This window comes from Tursiops truncatus, chromosome 17 (assembly GCF_011762595.2).
Source record: "Tursiops truncatus isolate mTurTru1 chromosome 17, mTurTru1.mat.Y, whole genome shotgun sequence".
Classification (NCBI taxonomy): Eukaryota; Metazoa; Chordata; class Mammalia; order Artiodactyla; family Delphinidae; genus Tursiops; species Tursiops truncatus.
The window spans coordinates 6,424,354-6,448,958 of record NC_047050.1 but is presented as its reverse complement, the minus strand read 5'-3'; the positions used below and the strand labels follow the sequence as shown (position 1 = coordinate 6,448,958).

Here is a 24,605-nt window from a genome sequence, read left to right as displayed (position 1 = left end):
GAGTAAGGTCCTAGGAGAAGAAGGCAAAAGCAAGTCGGTGGTATGGAATTATCTCACCCCATGCCTGCCGGAAATCCTAGAATTAAGACCCGTAGTTGCATGAAGGAATATGTGCACGTGGGCTGATAGTTGTAAACTGCAAGCAACAGTAGGACTAGAATTGCTGGCATATTACAAAGGACTCTATAGCACTCGATTAACCACAGGTTAGCTTGTTTGTCACTAGTGTTTCCTGACTCAGTTTACTTTAGAGTATTTTCTAACCTTTGGGAACAGATGTGGGTGCAGCAGGAGTACACCGCCTGGAAACGGGAGGTTTCTGCTGGTTCCTGCTGGCCAGCTGAGCATGCTTGGGCCAGTCATTTCACTCTCTGTGTCTTAGTTTCCTTCTGGGTAAAGTAGAGAGACTAAGTTTCCTCACCTCCTTATGATTCTGTATTTTTTGAAGTCAAAGAGAAAGTGAGATGTTTGCACAAAGATGATTCTTTTTTTAAATGTGCTATGGTCATGATAGATATTTTATTAATGAAAGATACAATTATGAGGATTAATACAAATTAATTTCCTAGTTTTTATTCCATTAGTTATAATTCCAGAAGCCTTTTCTATAGTGAAAATAATATCCTGATTCTGACTTTTAGATCAGATTTTTTTTTTTTTCCCAAGAAAAAAATGTGATTGCGTGTGAGGTCTGTGGTTGAGACTTGAAGCCTCTCCCTGGGCAGGGTAAGTTCTCTGTGGGCGCTTGTCCATTCCCGTGGGGGAGCCAACGTCTCTTAAATCTCATTCTCCAAATACCCCACTGCCTTGGGCCTCCCTCGTCCGTTTGCTTCTCCCTCACATCCCCTCCCAATATGCCTAGTGTGCCCCAAACTTATTGCTGAAATGTCTATTCCTTGAGCTCCCCTGACCCTTCTCCAAACATGGGATTAAGACTCTTGTTCAAAACTAATAATCAGGGGCTTCCCTGGTGGCGCAGTGGTTAAGAATCCGCCTGCCAGTGCGGGGGACACGGGTTCGAGCCCTGGTCCGGGAAGATCCCACATGCCGGGGAGCAACTAATCCCGTGCGCCACAACTACTGAGCCTGTGCTCTAGAGCCCGTGCTCCGCAATTAGAGAAGCCACCGCAATGAGAAGCCCGCGCACCGCAACCAAGAGTAGTCCCCGCTCACCACAACTAGAGAAAGCCCACGTGCAGCAGTGACCTAACACAGCCAAAAATAAATAAATTAATTAAAAAAAAATATATATATATATTTTTTTAAAAAAACCCCTAGTAATCAAAGGTGCTCCAATTGCCACTAATCCACATATCGGATTGCTTATTGGTTCACTTCACCATTAAATTCCTAAACCTTGCAGTACTGCATTTTTCCTATAGCCACATTAAAGAATCAAAAGGTTGATTGCATTTTGTTGAGAGGAGGCCAGGGTGATGGGGAGGAGGGAGGTTTGATGCCACCAGGGTGACCTTGCTCCACCCAGGGATGATTTGACCTTAAAAAGTCAGATCAGGCCACATTGGAATTGAATTCCTTCCCCCTTGAATTCGTGTGTCCAGCTTCACCATGACCTTTAATGAATTCCTCCCTGTGGCATTTCTGCCATCACTATGTTCCTTTAAGGAGTGGTAGTGTGTTGAATTGCTGTTTGCAAGAGAAAGCAGGTGACACAGGCCCCAGAGTAGAAGTGGCAGGAGAGAAGCTAAGATATTGGGGTTATTATTGTGAACCAGGAATCGGGATCGGAGTTTCCATGTATAATCTTACTTAATCTTCAAGTAAATCCCAAAGAGCGGTGGTATTATTATTATTACCATTATTCTCATCAATTAGGAAGCTGATAAGAAGAGATGGGGGAAGTTAAATGTCTTGATCAAAAGTTCTAGACAGTAGGTGACAGGGCTACTTATCCTGCAGACCAGAGTTAACTGAGTTTGAAAGATATGATGAACAAGTAAAGATATTAGTAAGATTTCAGGACACTTGAAAAAGGACTTGCTGAGTTTTGCCAACCCAGCCTGCCATGTCCAGAAAGCTTAAGCTCCCTTAAAAAACAAGCACACAAACAAGGCTGTTTGCAGTAGACTTTCCTGGGTGCGGTTGCTTTGGGGGCAGGGATTCTTCCACACGGGAAAGCTGCTCATCGTGCTGAGGATATAGAATAGAAATAAATAGGATTTTCCTCCAAAGGAAAGAGTTTTTGATGGATTGAAATCACATTGGTGGCAGGCTAATCCTTGGTCTCTTTGTTACCTTGACTTTTGTTAAATATGTCCAGTTACTACCTGTATCTCTGTGGTCTTTAGATAAATTATGCGTAATTGTCAATACTGACATGTTCCATGAGCCAAGTGAAAAGGGATCTAAAAAAACAATATGTCTGAAATTAGCTTCATGGTTTTTCCATGAGTTCTTCCTTTAACCAAGCACACCTCTTTTCTCAGAGGCACTAGCTGTATTTCATTTCAGAGAGCAATGACGAGAAACACCCTTTCTTACTATCACGACTGTTACCACTGTGATTCAGGTATGCAAACGTACACATGTACCGGCAACCTGGACTTTATCAGGGAGGCCAGTGGAGGGAACACGCACAGTGATCTTTTTTCAAAACCCCTGCTGGTCCTGTCCCTTAACTCATTTGTTTTTCATAGCGGTTGTGTCTATAGGAGAAATAACCTGTGTTTTCCTTAGTGCAGTGAATGCTGATGATAGCAGTTGGCTGATTACAAAGCATCGAATGTATTGTTATAGTTGATCTTCACAGTAACTCCGTGTGGTAGGCATCATTAGCCCAGTTTTGTTGAAGAGGGCTGTGAGGACCGAGATTTAGAAAGGTTAAATGGCTTTCATAATCTCATACAGCTATCAGGTGATACAACTGGGATCACACTCCCATCAAAACCCATTGCCTCGTGGTGGAATCCAGAGTGATTATGGCAGGCAGAGAGGTAACTGTAAATGAAACCTTCTCAGATATTACATTTCAATTTTGGTTGACCCCTTCATTCGTAAAATTATATGCAGGATTTTAATATTATCTTCTCAGCAGCTTCCCACCTAAAATACTTCAGCTGTCTTTTGCAATATTTAAATTTTTCCATGATGGTCTTTCTGAAATACAGTAATAATAATAGGCGTAATAATTACTAACATATTTATGACCTGCTTTTTCAGTATAAGGCAGCTTATTAAACATTTTATTTACACTGTATCATTTAATATTTGCAATAATCTTTTCATTAAATACTCTTTGTATCCTCATTTTATTCATAAGAAAACTCAGGCTTCTAGATTTTAAGAAACTAGCCCAAGATTTTATAACTACTTAAGTGGAAGAACTAGAAGTGAATCCAGACCAAATTCTAGAGCCTAGGCTCATAAATTCTGCACTATTTTATATCTTAAACAAACTTTAAAGATCTTTTTTCTTCTTTTTTTTTTTACATCTTTATTGGAGTATAATTGCTTTACAATGGTGTGTTAGTTTCTGCTTTATAACAAAGTGAATCAGTTATACATAGACATATGTTCCCATATCTCTTCCCTCTTGCCTCTCCCTCCCTCCCACCCTCCCTATCTCACCCCAGAGTATAGTTCTGATAGGAACCCAATAGCTCTTTAATCTTCTAAATCAAACAAAAACTCTAAAGGGGACATCCTATTCTCCTTCCATGTTTATTCCAAATCTGTGTTACAAATTACTGACAGCTGGTCAGATTTTTAAATACATGTTTCATTTGCATATTTCTTGCCTATTTCACATTGCCCTTTGCTGGTGCAATGCTGCAGGTGAGATTAAATGGCAGCAGAAGGTGCAAAACTGGGAGTTGCTCACTTTATATTTGATTGTTCTGAAATAGAGTCTGGAACTTACAGTGGAAAAGGGAGGGATCTAAAAGAATATACTCTACCTCCATTAGAAAGTAAAGAAAAAGGAAAAGGTAGAATGTGGAAGAGGAAGGGAGTGGAAAGGAAAGGGGAGATAGAAGAACCAAGAGAATTCAAGGTGGAAGATGAGAATAGGTGCTCCTGGGAGACTTGTACTCATTAAGAAAGAAAAAAAGAGGAGAAGAAGGAAGGAAAGAATTAATGAATAAAGAAAGGAAGGAAGGGAGAGAGGGAGGAAGGAAAGGAAGGAAGGGAGGAAGGGAGGGAGGGAAGGAGGGATAGAGAGCTGGAGGGAAGGAAGAAAAACTAAACAATATTCAAGCCAGAAAAAAGAACTGGAGTGAAGCATCTACTGAAATCTTCCTCGCCCCACTCTTCCCTTTGTGCTCCCTAAAGAAAAAGCATTGTTCATAGCTTTAATCCAGGTTAACTGAATATTTGTAATATGCCAAATTCTGTTAAGAAATTGACTCACCGATGGTTACGAACGTGGCCATCTTTATAGCTAGACAGTGTGATTGGCCAGTGAGTTTTCCAGGGGGAAAAAATGCCACAAGGCCACCAACCACCATGAGAAATTTTGTTGCCATTGAGGAGGCCATCACACTGAGAGACTGCTCTTGGAATGCGTCATTCCCACGGAACTCTGCAGGCTTTACGACTGGTTAAGTCTCATGTGATTTCTGGAGCAATGACTTTTGTGTCTCCTTACGGAAGGACCCACCTTCAGATGAAGGAGTGGGTTGCCACACGGACCGGGTCCCTTCACGGCTTAGGGCAGGCCTGGCAGACGGGAACACGTGTACTTCGCTGCAGCCCCTCTGACAGGACAGGGTCTCAGTGAGCACTGACTTTTTTTTTTCTTTTATTAAAAGGTGGGTATAGTCAGTGGAACTCCCACTGTTTCTCATTTATCCATTAAAAATCTTATCTCACAGACAGCGATTTAAACCTGTACAGTTTCTTTAATATATTTCATTCTATCACTAAATTAGCCTCAAAATGTGGTTAATTAAGATGAGACTTGTGAATCTGGATAGAGCATAGTCTTCTCCTTCCAGCAAATGCACACGTAATTTAACCAGTCTTTTACCAGTTGACCTGAGGAAAATGGAAATCACTCCAATTAAAGTTTGTATTTGACGAAAGAAACTGATAAGAGTAAAAAGAAATAATTTTAATCTATAAAAATGAAAACCAAATGTGTAGTATACTTTATCTGTTTTGAAAGCCCAAGTCACGAGTTCAAATTTGAATTCAGTGGGAGTGAAGCAGGTAAGAGATAACTGCATGGAAAACTGGCATGCTAAATCTGAAAGAAACTAGGGTCTTCTTAAGAAAGAAATATTTTCCTCAATTATGTTATCAGTGCTATAGCTGATAACCTTCCAACTTCTCAGACTTCCCCAAAGTTGGTTATCCCATATGTCAACTTTGTTTTTACTCATGTAGTTTAATATCTTTAGAAAATATTTGAATAACGTCAGCATATGTTACAACTTCATGGACAGAATGATTAATCAAGTTTGCTCAAAAATGCCAACACTTCTTTTATTTATTTACTTGCTTATTACCCATAGTATTACCCCATTACTTATTATCTACTTAGTACCCACAGTTTCCAGAAAGAATTGGAAGAGGTTCTGTTGTTCATTCAACAATTTATTTCCTTCCTCTTTAAATTGTGGTTTGGTTGTAAACAAGTTACATTAATCAGATATCATTATTCAAATTTTGTTCATTGATTTCTATCCCGGACTGAATGTTTCAGATCCCTTCATATTTTCTCTGAATATTGAGCCTTGGTTTACACTTTGAGATGTACAGTTCTAAACTCTAGAAACTAGTTTACAACTCCCATGCATCACGTAAAACATTATACATATGGTCTTCTACTGAAGAAGTTCATGCATTGCGGTTTATGTGTTACTCCTCTTTTCTACCAATTTTAGACATAGTCCCAGTAGGTTAAATTAACTTTTCAAGAAAGAATAATTTCATTGAACTGTGTCAAATGACAGAGTATAATTAAAAAAAAAAAAAAGGTTTCTTAACGGAAAAAAGTTGTGACAACTCCATACTTCCCTGCAGAGCAGTGGTGATGCTGACAGCTCCAAGAACATGTGAAAAGTGGTGATTGGTTTTGTGATCACTAGGAGAATGCAAGGGGCTGGCAGGGCCTTGTTGTCAGGCATAGGGTGCTACGCTAAGGCACTTCTAGTTTCTCTGAACCTTGGTGGTCCAGGATTTTGCTGCCCAATTCCAACATGATTCTGTCTATTGGCAAGTGTGTACCCAACTCATGCCTGTACTCAGCATTATTCCTAATGGAAGTTTTAAGAGAAGAAAGAAATCTATACATTCTAGAGTTAGGAAGGAGGTTTCCTGGAGGCACTGGAATATTAGAAGACACAACTAAAACGCCTGCATTTAAATGGAGTTTTCTCGAAGAGTTATTTTTTAGTCTGGAAGTACACAAATTCTAAATTTTGGTCAACTTATTACAATTAGCTATTTAAAGTTAGTGTCTTAAGAATTAAGGGCCGGTGGTATGTCCAAGGCCAAAGTTAAATATTACGTTTTAAAGAAGGTTGCTGGTATTGCAGTCACTCCATCAATATTTAATGAATGTTATCAGAGGGCGAGATATACATTAGGCCCTTTGGGAGAAATATAAAGTATAGAAAAGAAGTGACACCTGTTCTTGATAAGATTGCAATCTAGCAGTCCTTGACAATGCGGATAGAATTACAGGACTCCAATCAAAAAGATCTAAGCATATACCCAATTACAACTTTTTTCCTTCCCCACCCCCCCTTCCTTCTCCCAAGGAAAACGTCCATCATAATAGAACAGCAGCTACTTTTCCAAAAGAGGACGTAAATCCATCAGGGCACGGGATTACTTTAAAAGCCAGTGATAGGACTTAGTGAGTTAGGAAAACAGCATCCCAGTTTTTCTGAAACTATGTCTTCTGTTCTTTGTCAGGAATCTCGTAGTGTATGTTCCCGCGTATGTGTGCGAAGACCAGAGGCTTAGGAGTTATATGTCAAATCTTTTCTTTTACTAAAGAAAAGCAGCATGGACACAATGAATCTAAAACGTGAATGTTCAGAGAACATTCGTTCTCTGACAAATGAAAGTCGAAGTGCATTGCTGGGCTTATTCAAACATTAACCTGGAATCCATGCAAAACGTCTCCATAAGCAAGAGCATCTGACAGGGAGTGCTTTAGACAATAACTGTAGGCACATTTGGCACACCGAGGCGGGAGGGCAGCCCAAGGCTGTGCCTAGAATGGTCTGATAAGTACAGACCCTGGCTGTGCTGCTTTTACTAATAAAAAGATTGGAGAAGAAAAATGCATCCAAACTGCTAAACAAATAGCTTTAAATCCACCCAGGACAGCGGTGCTCTTTCAACATAACATGGGCCAGAGGGCTGGTGGGTAGCAAGATAGTCGGCTTCGAGCTTCACTGCAGCAGTACCTTGGAGAAAAATGAAAGACACCGTTTCAGTTCCAAGAAGGTTGTCAATGAGCAAGTCTTGGTCATTCCAGAAACCAACTTGATTATTAACAGGTCGTTCCTCATTGTTTCATGCTCATTAAAAAAAGAAAGGATGATAGAAATTTGGTAACTGATGGCTGTTTAGGAAGTGAATTCTATTAGAAAACTAGTTATAGTTTATTGTGATAGTTTTTACTTTTCCAGGTTGTAATAAGTTACTATTTAGAAATGCAAAAATGTGATAAAATCCCTATCGATATGTACAGGTTCCCATTTACCAGCAATTGTTACTCATTTATAGAAAGTATTACCTACCTTCCTTTTAGCTCTATTCAGTAATTTAAACACATGATACCTAGGTTGTAATACTTGCTATAATCATTTTTACTGTAGAATTTTTAAAAACCACTTATGATAATGACATTTTCATGTTACGATTACACAAAATAAATTTCCAAAAATAGTTAAATATTAGCATTATTTGCAGAATAAAATTAAAGTATAATCACATATATTTCAGGTATAGGTTACTATGCTGGAGTTCTTTCAATGCTGGCCTAAGTGAACAAACATTGCTGTTTACTATGGCCACAGAAAAAAGTGTGCTATTTTATTATTCCACCAATGATAATAATAAAAAATAACCCAACATTAATAATAATAGTCACCATTTACTATGTTACATGGAGTACATGTCAAGCACTCTATTAGGTATTTACGTTGTCTCACTTAATCTTTAAAACTGCCCCTGAATGATAAGAATTTTTATCCAATTTTTTCAGATGAGTTACCTGATTCCTATAGGGGTTAAATAATTTGCTTGAATTTTCATAGTTAATAAGTGGTAGAACCAGGAATCTTACACAAAGACCATGCTCTTTCAGGTCTTATTTTAAATCTAATAAAAAACTTCTTTTTCCAGTGGAATATAGGTCTTTAGTTATTATAATGCATACAAGTGCTAATGTCTCTATTTCAAATATGTTTCGTTTATGGATTAGTGTCATATATTAGCCCTTAGAATGATGACTAAAAGCTTGACATACATAAGCAACCACAAAAATTGAGATAGTGTGTTGTGGACATTACTAAAAGTCACCTCAGTGGGAGAAAAGGTAAAGCTATAGAAAATTGAAGTTGACTGGAATCTAACTACACTAGTTGCTTACAATTGATTGTGTGTTATTCAACCACAAAGATAAATTAGAACATGGGCTACTGCAATAGAAAAGTGGTTTAGATGTCATAGAGACAGTATGACTATTTTTATCTTTCAGTTGTATTTGTAAACCATAGCTTACAGTGGCTGAAATGACATTGAACTGTTTTTCTCTTTGATGATTTACAGCCTGTATAGTGCATTTGTAAGCGCGGATGTCACATTTTATGTATTTGAAAGTGTCAACTCTGCTGACTTATGTCTGAAGATTCTGTTCCTGAATCAATAGAATGTAGTGATTTCCATTTTTTAAAAGTGATTTCCCCAACATCGTAAAAAACACATAGTGACTATTGGTCATTATAATGCTGCAGTTAAACTCTTATTTTTGGTCTTGTATTTTACGTACATCATACTATTGATCATTATTTTGTGAAATTCGACTTGAATGAACAAGGAAGGTTCTAGTGAGCTGATCATGTCTGTGCTTAAACAAATTAAAAAATGTTTGCATTTCATCTCAGACATAGCTGTCCAAAGTCTATAAGATGGATTGAGCAAAGGAAAATGCATCAAGGTTTTCATAATAAAAAATTATTCCCAGAAAGTCCACATATACTTTATTCATCCCATATTTCAAATTGATTTTCATTTTACCATTTAGGGTGCAGTTACTGGTAGTCCCATCTTTTAAAAAGTCAAATTTGCATTTAAATAGAAACTGTTTCAATCATTTAACGTCGGAACCCAAACATTTTATTCATTCTTTTTTTTTTCTTTTTTCTGCCTTTCACTGTTGTACTTTTCCATAGTCATCATGAATTCTGAACTTGCATAAAGACTGTAAGCTCCCTCTTCTTTTTGTCACTCATTAAAATCCCATTGCTAATAAATAGATCTTTGGAAATAGGCCAGGCTCAGGTGAGAGCAGAGCAAAGCAGAGTGTAAAGAACCTCACAGCTGACAAGTCAGGGTAGCAGAATAATCTTCAATTAGACCTGAAAAAGAAAACATTTCAATGAGTGTAACTTAACAAAGTAATGTAGTAACCAAGGCGGAAACAAAGGCACTCAAAATAATAACCATGCAAGTTGTTATTTCTTTTTACATTGAAATAATAGGCTAAGTTTTGTTACCTAGTAACTAAGAGTATAACTTTTATGAAAAGAGTATACTTTTCATGAAAAGTGTAAATGTGTAAAAATATTTTGAAGGTTGGTTTGATTTTTGTCTACTTAAATCAAAGCCATTTATTTTTGGAAGAGGATGAACCAAAGGTCAGTTTTATCAACATGAAATTAGCTCTGAAGGCTCAAGTTAAAAATTTGAAAACGCAATGAAACACGACTCTAAATGTAAGGAAATGGAATTCTTCTTTTCAGCATTTATAGGCATCTATGTATCCCTTTTTATTCATTTTAGACACCATTTTCAACAATTTGAGAACATCAAGAAATGGCTTTAGTTGACTTGAACTTGCAGTGCATCCATTCTGCCACAAAACTTCTTAAAATTAATGAGTGATTTATTCCTGGTAAGAAAGACTATGTCATAATATTTATCTTATTGCCCATTTACTGTCTTTTTTCCTTGTGAAACAAAAGCAAAGCACTATAATTTTAATTCACCTGATAATATCATATATGTATTAAATGGTTAGAAGATATAATAATAAAATACTAGAGTTTCACTTTATTATGTGCCTGTATTTTAAAATAAAGTATTTCAGTATTTTAAATTGTACCATTGTCAAGATGCTCCTTGACAACAGAGAGACATTTTCATTGATAAAGAGAAAGCTTCCACAGCCAACTTATTCATAAGACATAATAATTCTACTCTGAGTATGTTATCAGTTCTTTTTCCTGGTCTCCTCTCATTAGATTTGAGTGTCTGTTTGCAGCTAACAGTGCAACATATATCATTTTGTCATCTGAAAGCTATTTCTTACTAATTGAATAGGATAAAAATTTCAAAAAAAACAGACTAAAGTTGCTCAAAACAATAGTACTTTTTAATCTTTTTTGGTTTTGTTCTACTAATGGATCTCTAGAGTTCCTTATTTTTTTTAATTTTTATTTATTTATTTTTTTGCGGTACGCGGGCCTTTCACTGTTGTGGCCTCTCCCGTTACGGAGCACAGGCTCCGGACGCGCAGACTCAGCGGCCATGGCTCATGGGCCCAGCCGCTCCGAGGCATGTGGGATCTTCCTGGACCGGGGCACGAACCCGTGTCCCCTGCATTGGCAGGCGGACTCTCAACCACTGCGCCACCAGGGAAGCCCAAGAGTTCCTTATTTTTAATCTTCATACTCAGGTCTGTCATTAAAACTTACGATGGCAACTCATTTGCATCTTGTATGCTCACTTACGTGAGTAAGGCACAAAATACCGTGTTCTCAATTTTGTTTAGTCCTGTCAATTCAAGACCCATAGAAACTGATGTTTGATTACAGTGAGTTGCGTCACTTTTTCCATCATTGGGTGTTGGCTTGTTTCTGAGTGCAGTTTTTAGGGTGTGGATGGGAAGTATGCATTAGGTAGAAGTGAAGGAGATTGAACCACGAATATTTAGGATTACTTAAGTCAAGAAAACTATTTGTGTAGAATTAGAAGAGGAAAGACAAAAACAACTGTCAGGTGGCTCTTGCTAGTTTGTTTGATATATGAGCATCACAGTCTACATCTAAAAGGCTGTAACCTTGAAACTCAGTATAAACACGAGGAACCTGAGAAAGTCCTTTATGTCACATGGGAGGTGAGTAAATTGAGGCAGATAAAGAGTGGTCTCCGTTCTTGCAGTTTTTAGCTGATTCACCTCTGCTTGGAGACTGTTGTAGAGATTGCTGTTGTGGCAGAGACTACGACCACTACCAATTGTACTAAGCTTGCTATCATAATTCTATCACGAGTCCATATTCTCTTTCTTATTCAGAGAATCGAGATAGATTTGTGGGAAGAGAGATAGAAACACCCCAAATGAGATAAAAATCACTTTTGAATTTCATAATTGAATTGCCTGGTTTGAATTTAATTTCTTGAATTACTTCAGTATTTTCCTGAGTGTCCTGAATTTTTATTATGAGTATAGTAATACATGACAAAAAAGAAAATTTTCTTTGAAATCGAGTTTTGATCTCTTTAGTATGTGTGTGTCTGTTTATGATTACTGAAATAATATCGCTACACAAGTGTCAAACATAGAAATTTTCAACTCAATTTCTGTATACAGCTATATGAAAAGAGTCAAGGCAGTGGTGATCTAGAGCAAGTTACCTACTAAGTAATAAGGCTAAATAATTTGAATCAAGTTAATTCTACAGACTACTAGTGGAATTAAAAGATTCTTCAGCCGAACTGAGTATGTCTAAACAAGAAAGTTCTGTTACTATTGGGTTGATCTAAAAACTATTTGTAATGAAAAACGTTGGCTCACTTATGAATCCAGAAGATAGGACAATATCTGATTGCATTTTTCATATTATCGAGTTCACTTTTCCAATGAACTTTAAATAATATTCATGTAGCCTCTAGCACCTCCCTTTGTACATGCTGCATATTCCCATAGTGTCTTCACTATAATTACTTTATTATTCCTAGAGTGTATCACCATAGATGTGATTTTCCTTTCTTATCACTTTCTCTTTAATATTACTTCTCCCTTGCTGCCAATCAATTTGATTTAGCCTTATTTTATAACCCCCTCAGCTATTATCTGTAAGAACTGAATATACACATTCATTCTTTTCATTTCCTCCAAAGGATTCCCTACTCTTTTACCCTGTATATAGTAGATCTTTTTAGATCAAATTCTTCCTCCTGTAAAGACATGACATATTGTAAAAGGGTACCCAATTGTGGGTTTGTGTATACACACACACACACACACACACACATATTAGTATTTTAACTAAATATCCAGATTCCTAATTTCTTTTGCTCTTCCTGTCTTGATTTCTGGGCTTGCAGAATTACAGAGAAAAATACTTTTACATTATTTTGAGTGTTAAGCCTGAATTTTAAAACCAAATCCAGCCCCTCTTGTGTCTGCCTTGTAAGTTCCTGCATTGATCACACAAAATGGGTTGGCTGTCTCTTCCACTCATGACATGATAGAAACTCATTCAAGTTAATAAATCTGCTTTTCTCTAGAAATCCCCCGTCACATTGTGAATTGGACTCGGTAGCTCCCCATATACCTCTTTCTTAAAAAATATATCCCCGTGTCATTATGTCTTTGGTGCTTCCGCCTCCAGTGTTTTTCTCTGCTGTCTCTGTCACACACAGATGGGGATAGTCGTGCTATCAAGACTCATGAATCTATCTCCTTAAGATATGTCCTCTGGGCTTCCCTGGTGGTGCAGTGGTTGAGAGTCCGCCTGCCGATGCAGGGGACACGGGTTCGTGCCCCGGTCCGGGAAGATCCCACATGCCGCGGAGCGGATGGGTCCGTGAGCCATGGCCGCTGAGCCTGCACGTCCGGAGCCTGTGCTCCGAACGGGAGAGGCCACAACAGTGAGAAGCCCGTGTACTGCAAAAAAAAAAAAAAAAAAAAAAAAGATATGTCCTCTGTTCCAGCATTCTTATCTCAAAGTAACCAAACCTCAATGTGTTTATTTTATATTTTATATCAAAATAGGTCCTAGGTAGTCATTGACCCCATAATTCCACATTCTTTTTTCTTTCCCCTTCAGGGTCTACAGTATGACACAAAAGTCTTGACTGTTTGTTCATGTTCAGAAACTTTGTCGACTTTACCTTTTAGTGTCTTTTCACTTTTGACTTACTATACCATGCAACGACTTAATTTCCTTTTTCTGGTCATAGTGCTTTAATTTCTTATCTTTTCCTAAGTTATGTATTGATGTTCCGAAGATCAAAGAATTTAGCTTTCTTTTGTTTTCAGGCTTCTTCATCAGGTTCATTTTAAATGGGCTGGCCACTTGTCTTTATATTAGTTGTTTTCAGTCATGTCTATAATCTTAAAAGCAAAAACATTTTGTTCTCCCATGATGGCAGTCTGGATACCAATGAGAGTTGCCAAAATTCTCTATAACAATTTGAATTTAGTTTCATTTCGGTTATTGGGAAGAATCAGCTGCTCTTGGAAATTCATGTCACCAAAACAAATGTTTTAATTTTAAAGCAAACATTTTGATTATAAACATGATGCCAAAGAAAACATTTGGTAGCTCTAGGAAGCAACAGATTGAACTGAATTAATAAAATGAATTAGTTACTGGCGAATTTGGAGTGCACTCTGTTGGAAGGATTTAGGAAATTCACCTAATTTTTTGCACTCAGACTGTCTTACTGTTTGAGATCAAGCTCCACCTTTGGACTACAAAATAGGAAAACTTTCTGAATTGATTATTCAATTAACAGAGTCTTTGTAGGCAGTGAATGATGATTATGTGTTCCTAATTACTTGGGGACCAGATATACTTTTAGGCTGCTTCTGATTAATAACTAAAACATTTTTTCAATCTTACCATATATTGTTATTGAGTCAAGGCTAATCCTCTTCCTCATATTAAATTAATTATTTTGTACATATTCACCATTGATTATCTGATGTTAATATGATGGAAGTATTGTATCTGATAATTATTGTCTGAACATTAATATAATGCTAATGGCCTGAGAATAAGAAATTTCCAAATTTATAATACTATTATAAATAACTTGCATATTTTATTTTATTTTCATTCAACTGTTTTTTAAAATTTTATTTTATTTTTATACAGCAGGTTCTTATTTGTTATCTGTTTTATACATATTAGTGTATACATGTCAATCCCAATCTCCCAGTTCATCCCACCACCACCCCCACCCACCAGCTTTTCCCCCTTGGTGTCCATACGTTTGTTCTCTGCATCTGTGTCTCTGTTTCTGCCTAGCAAACCAGTTCATCTTTACCATTTTTCTAGATTCCACATATATGCATTAATATACGATATTTGTTTTTCTCTTTCTGACTTACTTCACTCTGTATGACAGTCTCTAGGTCCATCCACGTCTCTACACATGACCCAATTTCGTTCCTTTTTATGACTGAGTAATATTCCATTGTATATATGTACCACATCTTCTTTATCCATTTGTATGTCAATGGGCATTTAGGTTGCTTCCATGACCTGGCTATTGTAAATAGTGCTGCAATGAACATTGGGGTGCATGTGTCTTTTTGAATTATGGTTTTCTCTGGGTATATGCCCAGTAGTGGGATTGCTGGATCATATGGTAACTCTATTTTTAGTTTTTTAAGGAACCTCCATACTCTTCTACACAGTGGCTGTATCAATTTGCATTTCCACCAACAGTACAAGAGGGTTACCTTTTCTCCACACCCTCTCCAGCATTTGTTGTTCGCAGATTTTCTGATGATGCCCAGTCTAACTGGTGTGAAGTGGTCATTGTAGTTTTGATTTGCATTTCTCTAATAATTAGTGATGTTGAGCATCTTTTCATGTGCCTTTTGGCCATCTGTATGTCTTGTTTGGAGAAATGTCTATTTAGGTCTTCTGGCCATCTTTTGATTGGGTTGTTTGATTTTTAATATTGAGCTGCATGAGCTGTTTATATATTTTGGAGATTAATCCTTTGTCCACTGATTCATTTGCAAATATTTTCTCCCATTCTGAGGGTTGTCTTTTCATCTTGTTTACAGTTTCCTTTGCTGTGCAAAAGCTTTTAAGTTTCATTAGGTCCCATTTGTTTATTTTTGCTTTTATGTCCATTATTTTAGGAGGTGGGTCAAAAAAGGTCTTGCTGTGATTTATGTCAAAGAGTGTTCTTCCTGTGTTTTCCTCTAAGAGTTTTAAAGTGTCCAGTCTTACACTTAAGTCTTTAATCCATTTTGAGTTTATTTTTGTGTATGGTGTTAAGGAGTGTTCTCATTTCATTCTTTTACATGTAGCTGTCCAGTTTTCCCAGCACCACTTATTGAAGAGACTGTCTTTTTTTCATTCTATATCCTTGCCTCCTTTGTCATAAATTAGTTGAACATTGGTGCATGGGTTTATTGCTGGGCTTTCTATCCTGTTCCACTGATCTGTATTTCAGTTTTTGTGCCAGTACCATATTGTCTTGATTACTGTAGCTTTGTAGTATAGTCTGAAGTCAGGGAGTCTGATTCCTCCAGCTCCGTTTTTTTCCCTCAAGACTGCTTTTGCTATTCAGGGTCTTTTGTGTCTCCATACAAATTTTAAGATTTTTGGTTCTAGTTCTGTAAAAAATGCCATTGGTAATTTGATAGGGATTGCATTCAATCTGTAGATTGCTTTGGGCAGTATAGTCATTTTCAAAATATTGATTCTTCCAATCCAAGAACATAGTATATCTCTCCATCTGTTTGTGTTATCTTTGATTTCTTTTATCAGTGTCTTATAGTTTTCTGAGTACAGGTCTTTTACCTCCTTAGGTAGGTTTATTCCTAAGTATTTTATTCTTTTTGTTGCAATGGTGAATAGGGTTGTTTCCTTAATTTCTCTTTCTGATTTTTTGTTGTCAGTGTGTAGGAATGCAAGAGATTTCTGTGCATTAATTTTGTATCCTGCAACTTTACCAAATTCATTGATTAGCTCTAGTAGTTTTCTGGTGGCATCTTTAGGATGTTCTACATATAGTATCATGTCATCTGCAGACAGTGACAGTTTTACTTCTTTTCCAGTTTGGATTCCTTTTATTTCTTTCTCTTCTCTGATTGCTGTAGCTAGGACTTCCGAAACTGTGTTGAATAATAGTGGTGAGAGTGGACATCCTTGTCTTTTTCCTGATTTTATAGGAAACGCTTTCAGTTTTTCACCATTGAGAATGATGTTGGCTGTGGGTTTGTCATATATGGTCTTTATTCTGTTGAGGAAGTTTCCCTCTGTGCCCACTTTCCGGAGAGTTTTTATCATAAATGGGTATTGAATTTTGTCAAAAGCTTTTTCTGCATCTATTGAGATGCTCATATGGTTTTTATTCTTCAGTTTGTTAATAGTGTATCACATCGATTGATTTGCTTATATTGAAGAATCCTGGCATCCCTAGGATAAACTCCACCTGATCATGGTATATGATCCTTTTAATGTGTTGTTGGATTCTGTTTGTTAGTATTTTGTTGGGGATTTTTGCATCTGTATTCATCAGTGATACTGGCCTGTGATATTCTTTTTTTGTAGTATCTTTGTCTGGTTTTGGTATCAGGGTGGTGATGACCTCATAGAATGAGTTTGGGAGTGTTCCTTCCTCTGCAATTTTTTGGAAGAGTTTGAGAAGGATGGGTGTTAGCTCTTCTCTAAATGTTTGATAGAATTCACCTGTGAAGCCATCTGGTCCTGGACTTTTGTTTGTTGGAAATTTTTAAATTACAGTTTCAATTTCATTACTTGTGATTGGTCTGTTCATATTTTCTATTTCTTCCTGGTTCAGTCTTAGAAGGTTTTATCTTTCTGAGAATTTGTCCATTTCTTCAAGGTTGTCTGTTTTATTGGCATAGAGTTGCTTGTAGTAGTCTCTTATGATGCTTTTGTATTTCTGCAGTGTCCATTGTAACTTCACCTTTTTCATTTCTAATTTTATTGATTGGAGTCCTCTCTCTCTTTTTCTTGATGAGTCTGGCTAAAGGTTTATCAATTTTGTTTATCTTCTCAAAGAACCAGCTTTTAGTTTTATTGATCTTTGCTATTGTTTTCTTTGTTTCTGTTTCATTTATTTCTGCTCTGATTTTTATGATTTCTTTCCTTCTACTAACTTTGGGTTTTCTTTGTTCTTCTTTCTCTATTTCCTTTAGGTGCAAGGTTAGATTGTTTATTTGAAATTTTTCTTGTTTCTTGAGGTAGGATTGTCTTGCTATAAACTTCCCTCTTAGAACTGCTTTTGCTGCATCCCAGAGGTTTTGGATCATTGTGTTTTCACTGTCATTTGTCTCTAGGTATTTTTTGATTTCCTCTTTGATTTCTTCAGTGATCTCTTGGTTATTTAGTAACGTATTGTTTAGCCTCCATGTGTTTGTGTTTTTTACGTTTTTTTTCCCTGTAATTTATTTCTAATCTCATAGCATTGTGGTTGGAAAAGATGCTTGATATGGTTTCAGTTTTCTTAAATTTACCGAGGCTTGATTTGTGACCCAAGATGTGATCTATCCTGGAGAATGCACTTGAGAAGAAAGTGTAATCTGCTGTTTTCGGATGGAATGTCCTATAAATATCAGTTAAATCTGTCTGGTCTGTTGTGTCATTTAAAGCTTGGGATTCCTTATTAATTTTCTGTCTGGATGATCTGTCCATTGGTGTAAGTGAGGTGTTAAAAGTCCCCTACTATTATTGTGTTACTGTCGATTTCTCCTTTCATGGTTGTTAACATTTGCCTCATGTATTGAGGTGCTCCTATGTTGGGTGCATAAACATGTATAACTGTTATATCTTCTTCTTGGATTGATGCTTTGATCATTATGGAGTGTCCCTCCTTATCTCTTATAGCAGTCTTTATTTTAAAGTCTATTTTATCTGATATGAGTATTGCTACTCCAGCTTTCTTTTGTTTTCCATTTGCATGGAATATCTTTTTCCATCCCCTCACTTTCAGTCTGTATGTGTCCCTAGGTCTGAAGTAGTTCTCTTGTAGACAGCATATATATGGGTCTTGTTTTAGTATCCATTCAGCGAGCCTGTGTCTTTTTGTTGGAGCATTTAATCCATTCACATTTAAGGTAATTATCAATATGTATGTTCCTATGACCATTTTCTTAATTGTTTTGGGTTTGTTTTTGTAGGCCCTTTTCTTCTCTTGTGTTTCCGAGTTAGCAGTACGTTCCTTTAGCATTTGTTGTAGAGCTGGTTTCATGGTGCTGAATTCTCTTAGCTTTTTCTTGTCTGTAAAGCTTTTAATTTCCCCATCAAATCTGAATTAGATCCTTGCTGGGTAGAGTAATCTTGGTTGCAGTTTCTTCCCTTTCATCACTTTAAATATATCATGCCACTCCCTTCTGGCTTATACAGTTTCTGCTGAGAAATCATCTGTTAACTTTATGTGAGTTCCCTTTTATGTTATTTGTCGTTTTTCCCTTGTTGCTTTTAATAATTTTTCTTTGTCTTTAATTTTTGTCAATTTGATTACTATGTGTGTTGGCATGTTTCTCCTTGGGATTATCCTGCCTGTGACTCTCTGTGCTTCCTGGACTTGGGTGGCTATTTCCTTTCCCATGTTAGGGAAGTTTTCGACTATAATCTCTTAAAATATTTTCTCAGGTCCTTTCTCTCACTCTTCTCTTTCTGGGACCCCTATAATGTGAATGTTGGTGCATTTAATGTTGTCCCAGAGGTCTCTTAGGCTGTCTTCATTTCTTTTCATTCTTTTTTCTTTCTTCTCTTCTGCAGCAGTGAATTCCACCAATCTGTCTTCTAGGTCACTTATCTGTTCTTCTGCCTCAGTTATTCTGTTATTGATTCCTTCTAGTGTGTTTTTCATTTCAGTTACTGTATTGTTCATCTCTGTTTGTTTGTTCTTTAATTCTTCTAGGTCTTTGTTAAACATTTCTTGCATCTTCTTGATTTTTGCCTCTATTCTTTTTCCGAGGTCCTGGATCACCTTCACCATCATTATTCTGAATTCTTTTTCTGGAAGGTTGCCTATCTCCACCTCATTTAATTGTTTTTCTGGGGTTTAATCTTGTTCCTTCATCTGGTACGTAGTCTTCTGCCTTTTCATTTTGTCTGTTTTTCTGTGAATGTCGTTTTCATTCCACAGGCTGCAGGATTGTAGTTCTTCTTGCTTCTGCTGTCTGCCCTCTGGTGGATGAGGCTATCTAAGAGGCTTGTACAAGCTTCCTGATGGGAGGGACTGGTGGTGGGTAGAGGTGGGTGTTGCCCTGGTGCATAGAGCTCAGTAAAACTTTAATCCACTTGTCTGCCAATGGGTGGGGCTGAGTTCTCTCCCTGTTGTTTGTTTCGCCTGAGGCAACCCAGCACTGGAGACTGCAGTCTCTTGGTGGGGCTAATGTCGGACACTGGGAGGGCTCAAGCCAAGGAGTACTTCCCAGAACTTCTGCTGCCAGTGTCCTTGTCCCTGCAGTGAGCCACAGTTACCCCCTGCCTTTGCAGGAGACCCTTCAACTCTAGCAGGTAGGTCTGGTGCAGTCTCCTATGGGGTCACTGCTCCTTCCCCTGGGTCCCGATGCACACACTACTTTGTGTGTGCCCTCCAAGAGTGGAGTCTCTGTTTCCCCCAGTCCTGTTGAAGTCTTACAATCAAATCCTGCTAGCCTTCAAAGTCTGATTCTCTGGGAATTCCTCCTCCTGTTGCCGGACCCCCAGGTTGGGAAGCCTGATGTGAGCCTCAGGACCTTCACTCCAGTGGGTGGACTTCTGTGGTATAAGTGTTCTCCAGTCTGTGAGTCACCCTCCCAGCGGTTATGGGATTTGATTTTATTGTGATTGCGCGCCCTACTACCGTCTCATTGCGGCTTCTCATTTGTCTTTGGATGTGGGGTATCTTTTTGGGGGAGTTCCAGTGTCTTCCTGTTGATGATTGTTCAGCAGTTAGTTCCGGCGTTCTCACAGGAGGAGTGAGCGCACGTCCTTCCACTCCGCCATCTTGAACCAATGTCCATTCAAGCAGTGCAAGTTGTTAGTTGTTGTTGAGTCTTAGTTTCCTCATGTGATTATGGAGGCTGCAAATCTGAAATCTGCAGAGTGGGCCAGCAAGCTGGAGACCTGGGGAAAAGCCAACGCTGCAGTTCAAGTCAGAGGGTGTCTGTCTCAATTTGCATATTTTAGATGTATACTTTATACAGGGTCAAAAGTAAAAAGTTGCTAGTGAAATATCAGTTTATCTGTTGGCTGTGACTCTGAACTTTTAAGGATATTCTACATGCTCAATAAAATCTTATCGAATAATATCTATAAACACAATACTTAAGTAGAACAGAGGAATAACTAACTGACTAACCCTGGCGTCCTTCAGCACTTGGCAGGCTGATAAATAGAGTTGTTCCAGTTGGATAGGATGAGAATCTGTGACTCTGAAGCCTTGAGGCCTAGTGAAGTCTTCAGAAGTAAAAGACTCATCGAAGGCCTAGTCCCCTGTCACAGATGCATTTAAATTGGGTCCAGAGGTTGTTTAACCGAACTGTTGGTTCATGTCTTAAACCACCGGTCTCCAGCCTGGCTTTATTTAGTCTTGCTTATGTCTACTCACTGCTCCCATCTCAACAGTAACTTTCAGAGCAGCCCTCCACTTGTTACCGTTCTCATCAGATCTGCCTGTGAACACCTGCCTTTTTTCAGGGACTCCTGCAGCGTTCACATCTCTACCTGTGAATGTTTGGAGGGAAGGCTGTGTCTCCCTTAGGTTTGTTTTGCACTGGAGATAGTCTTAACCTTTGTATTTTTATAAGGCCTCTTTCAGAGTGTGCTGACAGAGGGGTCAGTCAGCCTGTTTCTGGTTACTAGTCTAAAGATATGTGTTTCATATCATGGTGCATTTCTAAAAATACTTAGGTAGGAGGTCAACACCACAGTTAAACGAGCCGGAAAGAGAGCTCTTGGGGTAGGGCTCCAGCGCTGAGGCTACGGTGCAGTCATTGCACAACTGGCTAAACCTTCAGCTCATGCCCAACATGTCACCACCTGAAAGTCAGGTATCAAGACCCTTTCAAAAGACATTGGTATGACATAGTTCATTGTTGTTGTTTTTATTAAACAAAGAATAGTTTTTTACCGGCAGTAAAGGTAGCTGTAATTTGCCTATATAAATAAATATTTTTCATGTCATGTTTTTGTCAAATAGGGCTCACTGATATAATTCAGCACAAAAAATACCAAGGTACGGCAAGGAGACTGGGTAGTGTTAGAGATACAAAGAAGTATCTCTACTTGATAGGAAAGGGGCTTTGACCTCATTTGTTTTTCCCTTCATTATTAAATTACTTGGTTACGTATTTGCTTCTCCGTTGTAACCCACCTTTTTCCAGAAGGGATGCAAAGAAAGGAAAATGATTAGAATCTAATCTGTGTGCAGGACTGGGACCTCAAGATCTCTGAGATGGGGGCTTGATCCTCCTCAGAAATGAGACCCTGGAAGGGAAGACCCTTGAAATTGGACTTAGAAGTTGACTTGGCCTCTGCCAGATCTGCCCCAGTCACTCCATACTCATTCTCTGCTTAGCTTCCTAGTGTGGGAGAGATCATGAGGCCTTTGTTGTAAAGACTAATTAAACAGTACTTGTAGAAAATTTGAACCCTGAAATATGTCTCACACATGCAAAGCATTTTCAGGGAAGAGTGCATCTCTTCACATTCTCCAGGACTGAAAGGAGAGTGGAAATATGCTCGTCAGAAAGAGTAAAACTGCTATAAAAATTACAGTGTTCAAACTGGACTAGGAATAGATTTCCATATTTATTGAGTCAGGGGAGAACAGGCCCAGTGACAGAGAGAATACCAACTCGATGAAATGTGGCATGTTGGACAAGTAAATTAAAATGATTCCCTGCCCCAGGAAAAACCCACTAAAAACAACTGCTTTTTACTCTGTCTCATTACTGAGTGAGTCACCTCGGTTCTGAAATGGCACAAAGTAATCGAAATGATGTTTTACCTGGTGGTAAGGATTTGTTCAAGCAAGTACATCAGTCACTGAGGTACAAGATGCTGAAGTATGTTTTTCATGATGGAAAAGATGACCAGCATATGAAGAGATGGTCTAATTTCTCTCCTCCAATTCACCATATTTTTATAACATAAAAGGAACACATTTATTTTTTTATCTTGGAGTTAATCACTTTTGAGTGTATTTCTAGCTTTATTGTTCATATCATACCTTTTCAGTCATATGTGTTATCCAGAGGAGTGGAGAGATCTTGATAAACAGTGCCTGTGTTCACTATGTATTAGTTCAACTGATATAAATAATAAGTAATATTCATTGTAACATTAAAATGAAACAAGATGCTTGCTTTTTCTGCAATCTTTATTTTTCTCTTTAGGGGACTGTAGGTTCATAGAGTGTTTGCCGTGCACTCTCTTAAAAGTACAATCAGAAGAAATTTGTGACCCATAAACAGAAATTCAGAAATCTAATTTTGTCTTTGGAAAGTTGAAGTAAAAAAAAAGTCACATGAGGAGATAAATTGGGATCTATAATAAATGCTGTACTCTTAGATCTGTATCTCCATTGTCTTAGCAGTTATTCCCCAAATGAAATTTAAATAAAATTAGTGGAGAATGATATTGATGATGATATTGGTGATGAAAGGTTAAAAAATTTAAATAAGCTTTGTTTATTCAGTTGAATATACATAAATAAAGACATGTTCTCTGCCATAGAGAAGCTCATAGTCTAGTAGGACAGACAGTTGTGTAAATAATTTATTGAATCTGACTGTGGTGTACACAAAGATAAAGGATGTATGATGCGTGGAAGAGGTAGTAACATGGAAGAGTGTTGAACTATGAGAAAAAAGTTGACTGAAGCGACCAGAAAGTAATAGAGAGCCATCAGCTCTTGGCGTCTTCAGGGCAATAGGCTGCATCCTACCCCTAGACAGGTTGGCTCTTCCTCCAGTGTTTTGTCACCTGTATGGAAATGAGTCACATCAAGATGGGAGAGAAACCAACAACTTTCTCTGGAACAACTGAGTTTTGGGTCATTTCTGAAAGATTAGGAGGTATTTTAGAACCTTTGTTTGATTTAATATATATTTTAAATGGTATGGCCTTCCTTTATGCACATCCTCTTATCTCTGTAACATAATACTACCATAGAACTTCTGCCATTGGGTGTATTTAGAAGTTAGCAGTAGAGAATTAGCAGTCGTGCCAGGAAAAAATTTCAGCATTCCAGACAATAGGACTTTTCTACTAGAGGGACTTGTAGTTCCCAGGAGCCCTAGGCAATTTAGTCTTTTCTAAAATTAAAAAAAAAAAAAAGCTTGGTATTTTAAAAGCTACAGTCTAAATATAGATATATGACTTTACTGACTTTTTTCTTTAATGGAAATGTATGTGTGTGTGTATCCGTTCTGTTCATTCCCTTATTACGCGAATTTGAATGGATTCGTCTGTACTTCTCTCATTACAAAGCTAAGTGCTTATTTGTCTAAGTCCATCTCAGGCACTGTCATACCCTTTGACTGAGCTTCCGCCAAAAACTCAGACTTTTCTGGACTAAAGAAAGTTCACATGGGTCTTTGTGGAAGGACTGACTGACAAAGAAAAAAGGCTATTTCCAGTTATCCACTCTTGCTTTCTGGCTCTTTTAGACTTGGCTCAGATCGCTAGAAACCCGATAAAAACTGACAAGAAAATGTTGTGGACTTACGTTACAGTAAACAGTGCTCTATTCTTGAAAACTTTTTCCACAGGTAGAACATTTCACAGAGTCCATATGCTCTGGTGGCAACTGGTCACCCAGCCATGCGGGGAATGCTGATCCCTGTATTCTAAAAATGTGGCAAGATGCTTTTCCCCTTAGGTCATCATAGAAGATTCTAGAATTTCCCAGAAGGGCTATTAAAGTAAATTGAGAATGCATATTATGTGAAAGGACAACATTGATGAGTCAAGAGTAAAGGTCTGTGATCCTCGTTTTAGAGGATTATGTTCAGGTAGTCTTCCCTCCCTGCCTGACCCTTACCCTTGTCCAGCAGCTTGAACACTGAATGGCATGACTGAAATGGCATCTTCTCAGCCCCAGAACCCCATATCCGTCTTGCCTCTGGGTGTTATCACGGTTTTCATTTCCTCTCAAAAGAAACTCAGCCTCAGCTTATCTTAAATGCATTCATTATATTTCCATGGAAAGCTTGGCTGTTCCCACATGTTGTGGATGAGAAAGACATTTTCCCATCTGGCCCAGTGCTTTCCTAGCCTGGGTTTGGGAACATCCTGTGCTTACTTGACAGGTTCCTCCTTTTACTGTTCCTGGTGGAACTTCATTAATCGAAGAGTCAGTGGCCTCTTGAAGAGGCTATAGCCATAAATATCCCTTGCCCACAGACCCCCACATGTCTCCCAAATGAAATCTATCCTCAATTTAAACACCATATTTGCTATAAA

The 24,605-nt window shown here is 37.9% G+C and overlaps 1 protein-coding gene across 4 annotated transcripts in view; it reads left to right on the top strand.

The window, feature by feature from the left end:
• TOX (thymocyte selection associated high mobility group box) overlaps positions 1-24,605 on the top strand; it is a 298,440-nt gene that overhangs the window by 92,775 nt on the left and 181,060 nt on the right. The window contains exon 1 of one of the 4 annotated variants that reach the window (XM_073794416.1): positions 10,047-10,096. The exons of the other annotated variants lie outside the window; for them this stretch is intronic. Within the exon in view, the coding sequence (XP_073650517.1) occupies positions 10,079-10,096 (18 nt within the window). The 5' untranslated portion in view covers positions 10,047-10,078. Of the gene's footprint in view, positions 1-10,046; positions 10,097-24,605 lie in introns of those variants that run through there. 4 annotated transcript variants of the gene reach the window in all.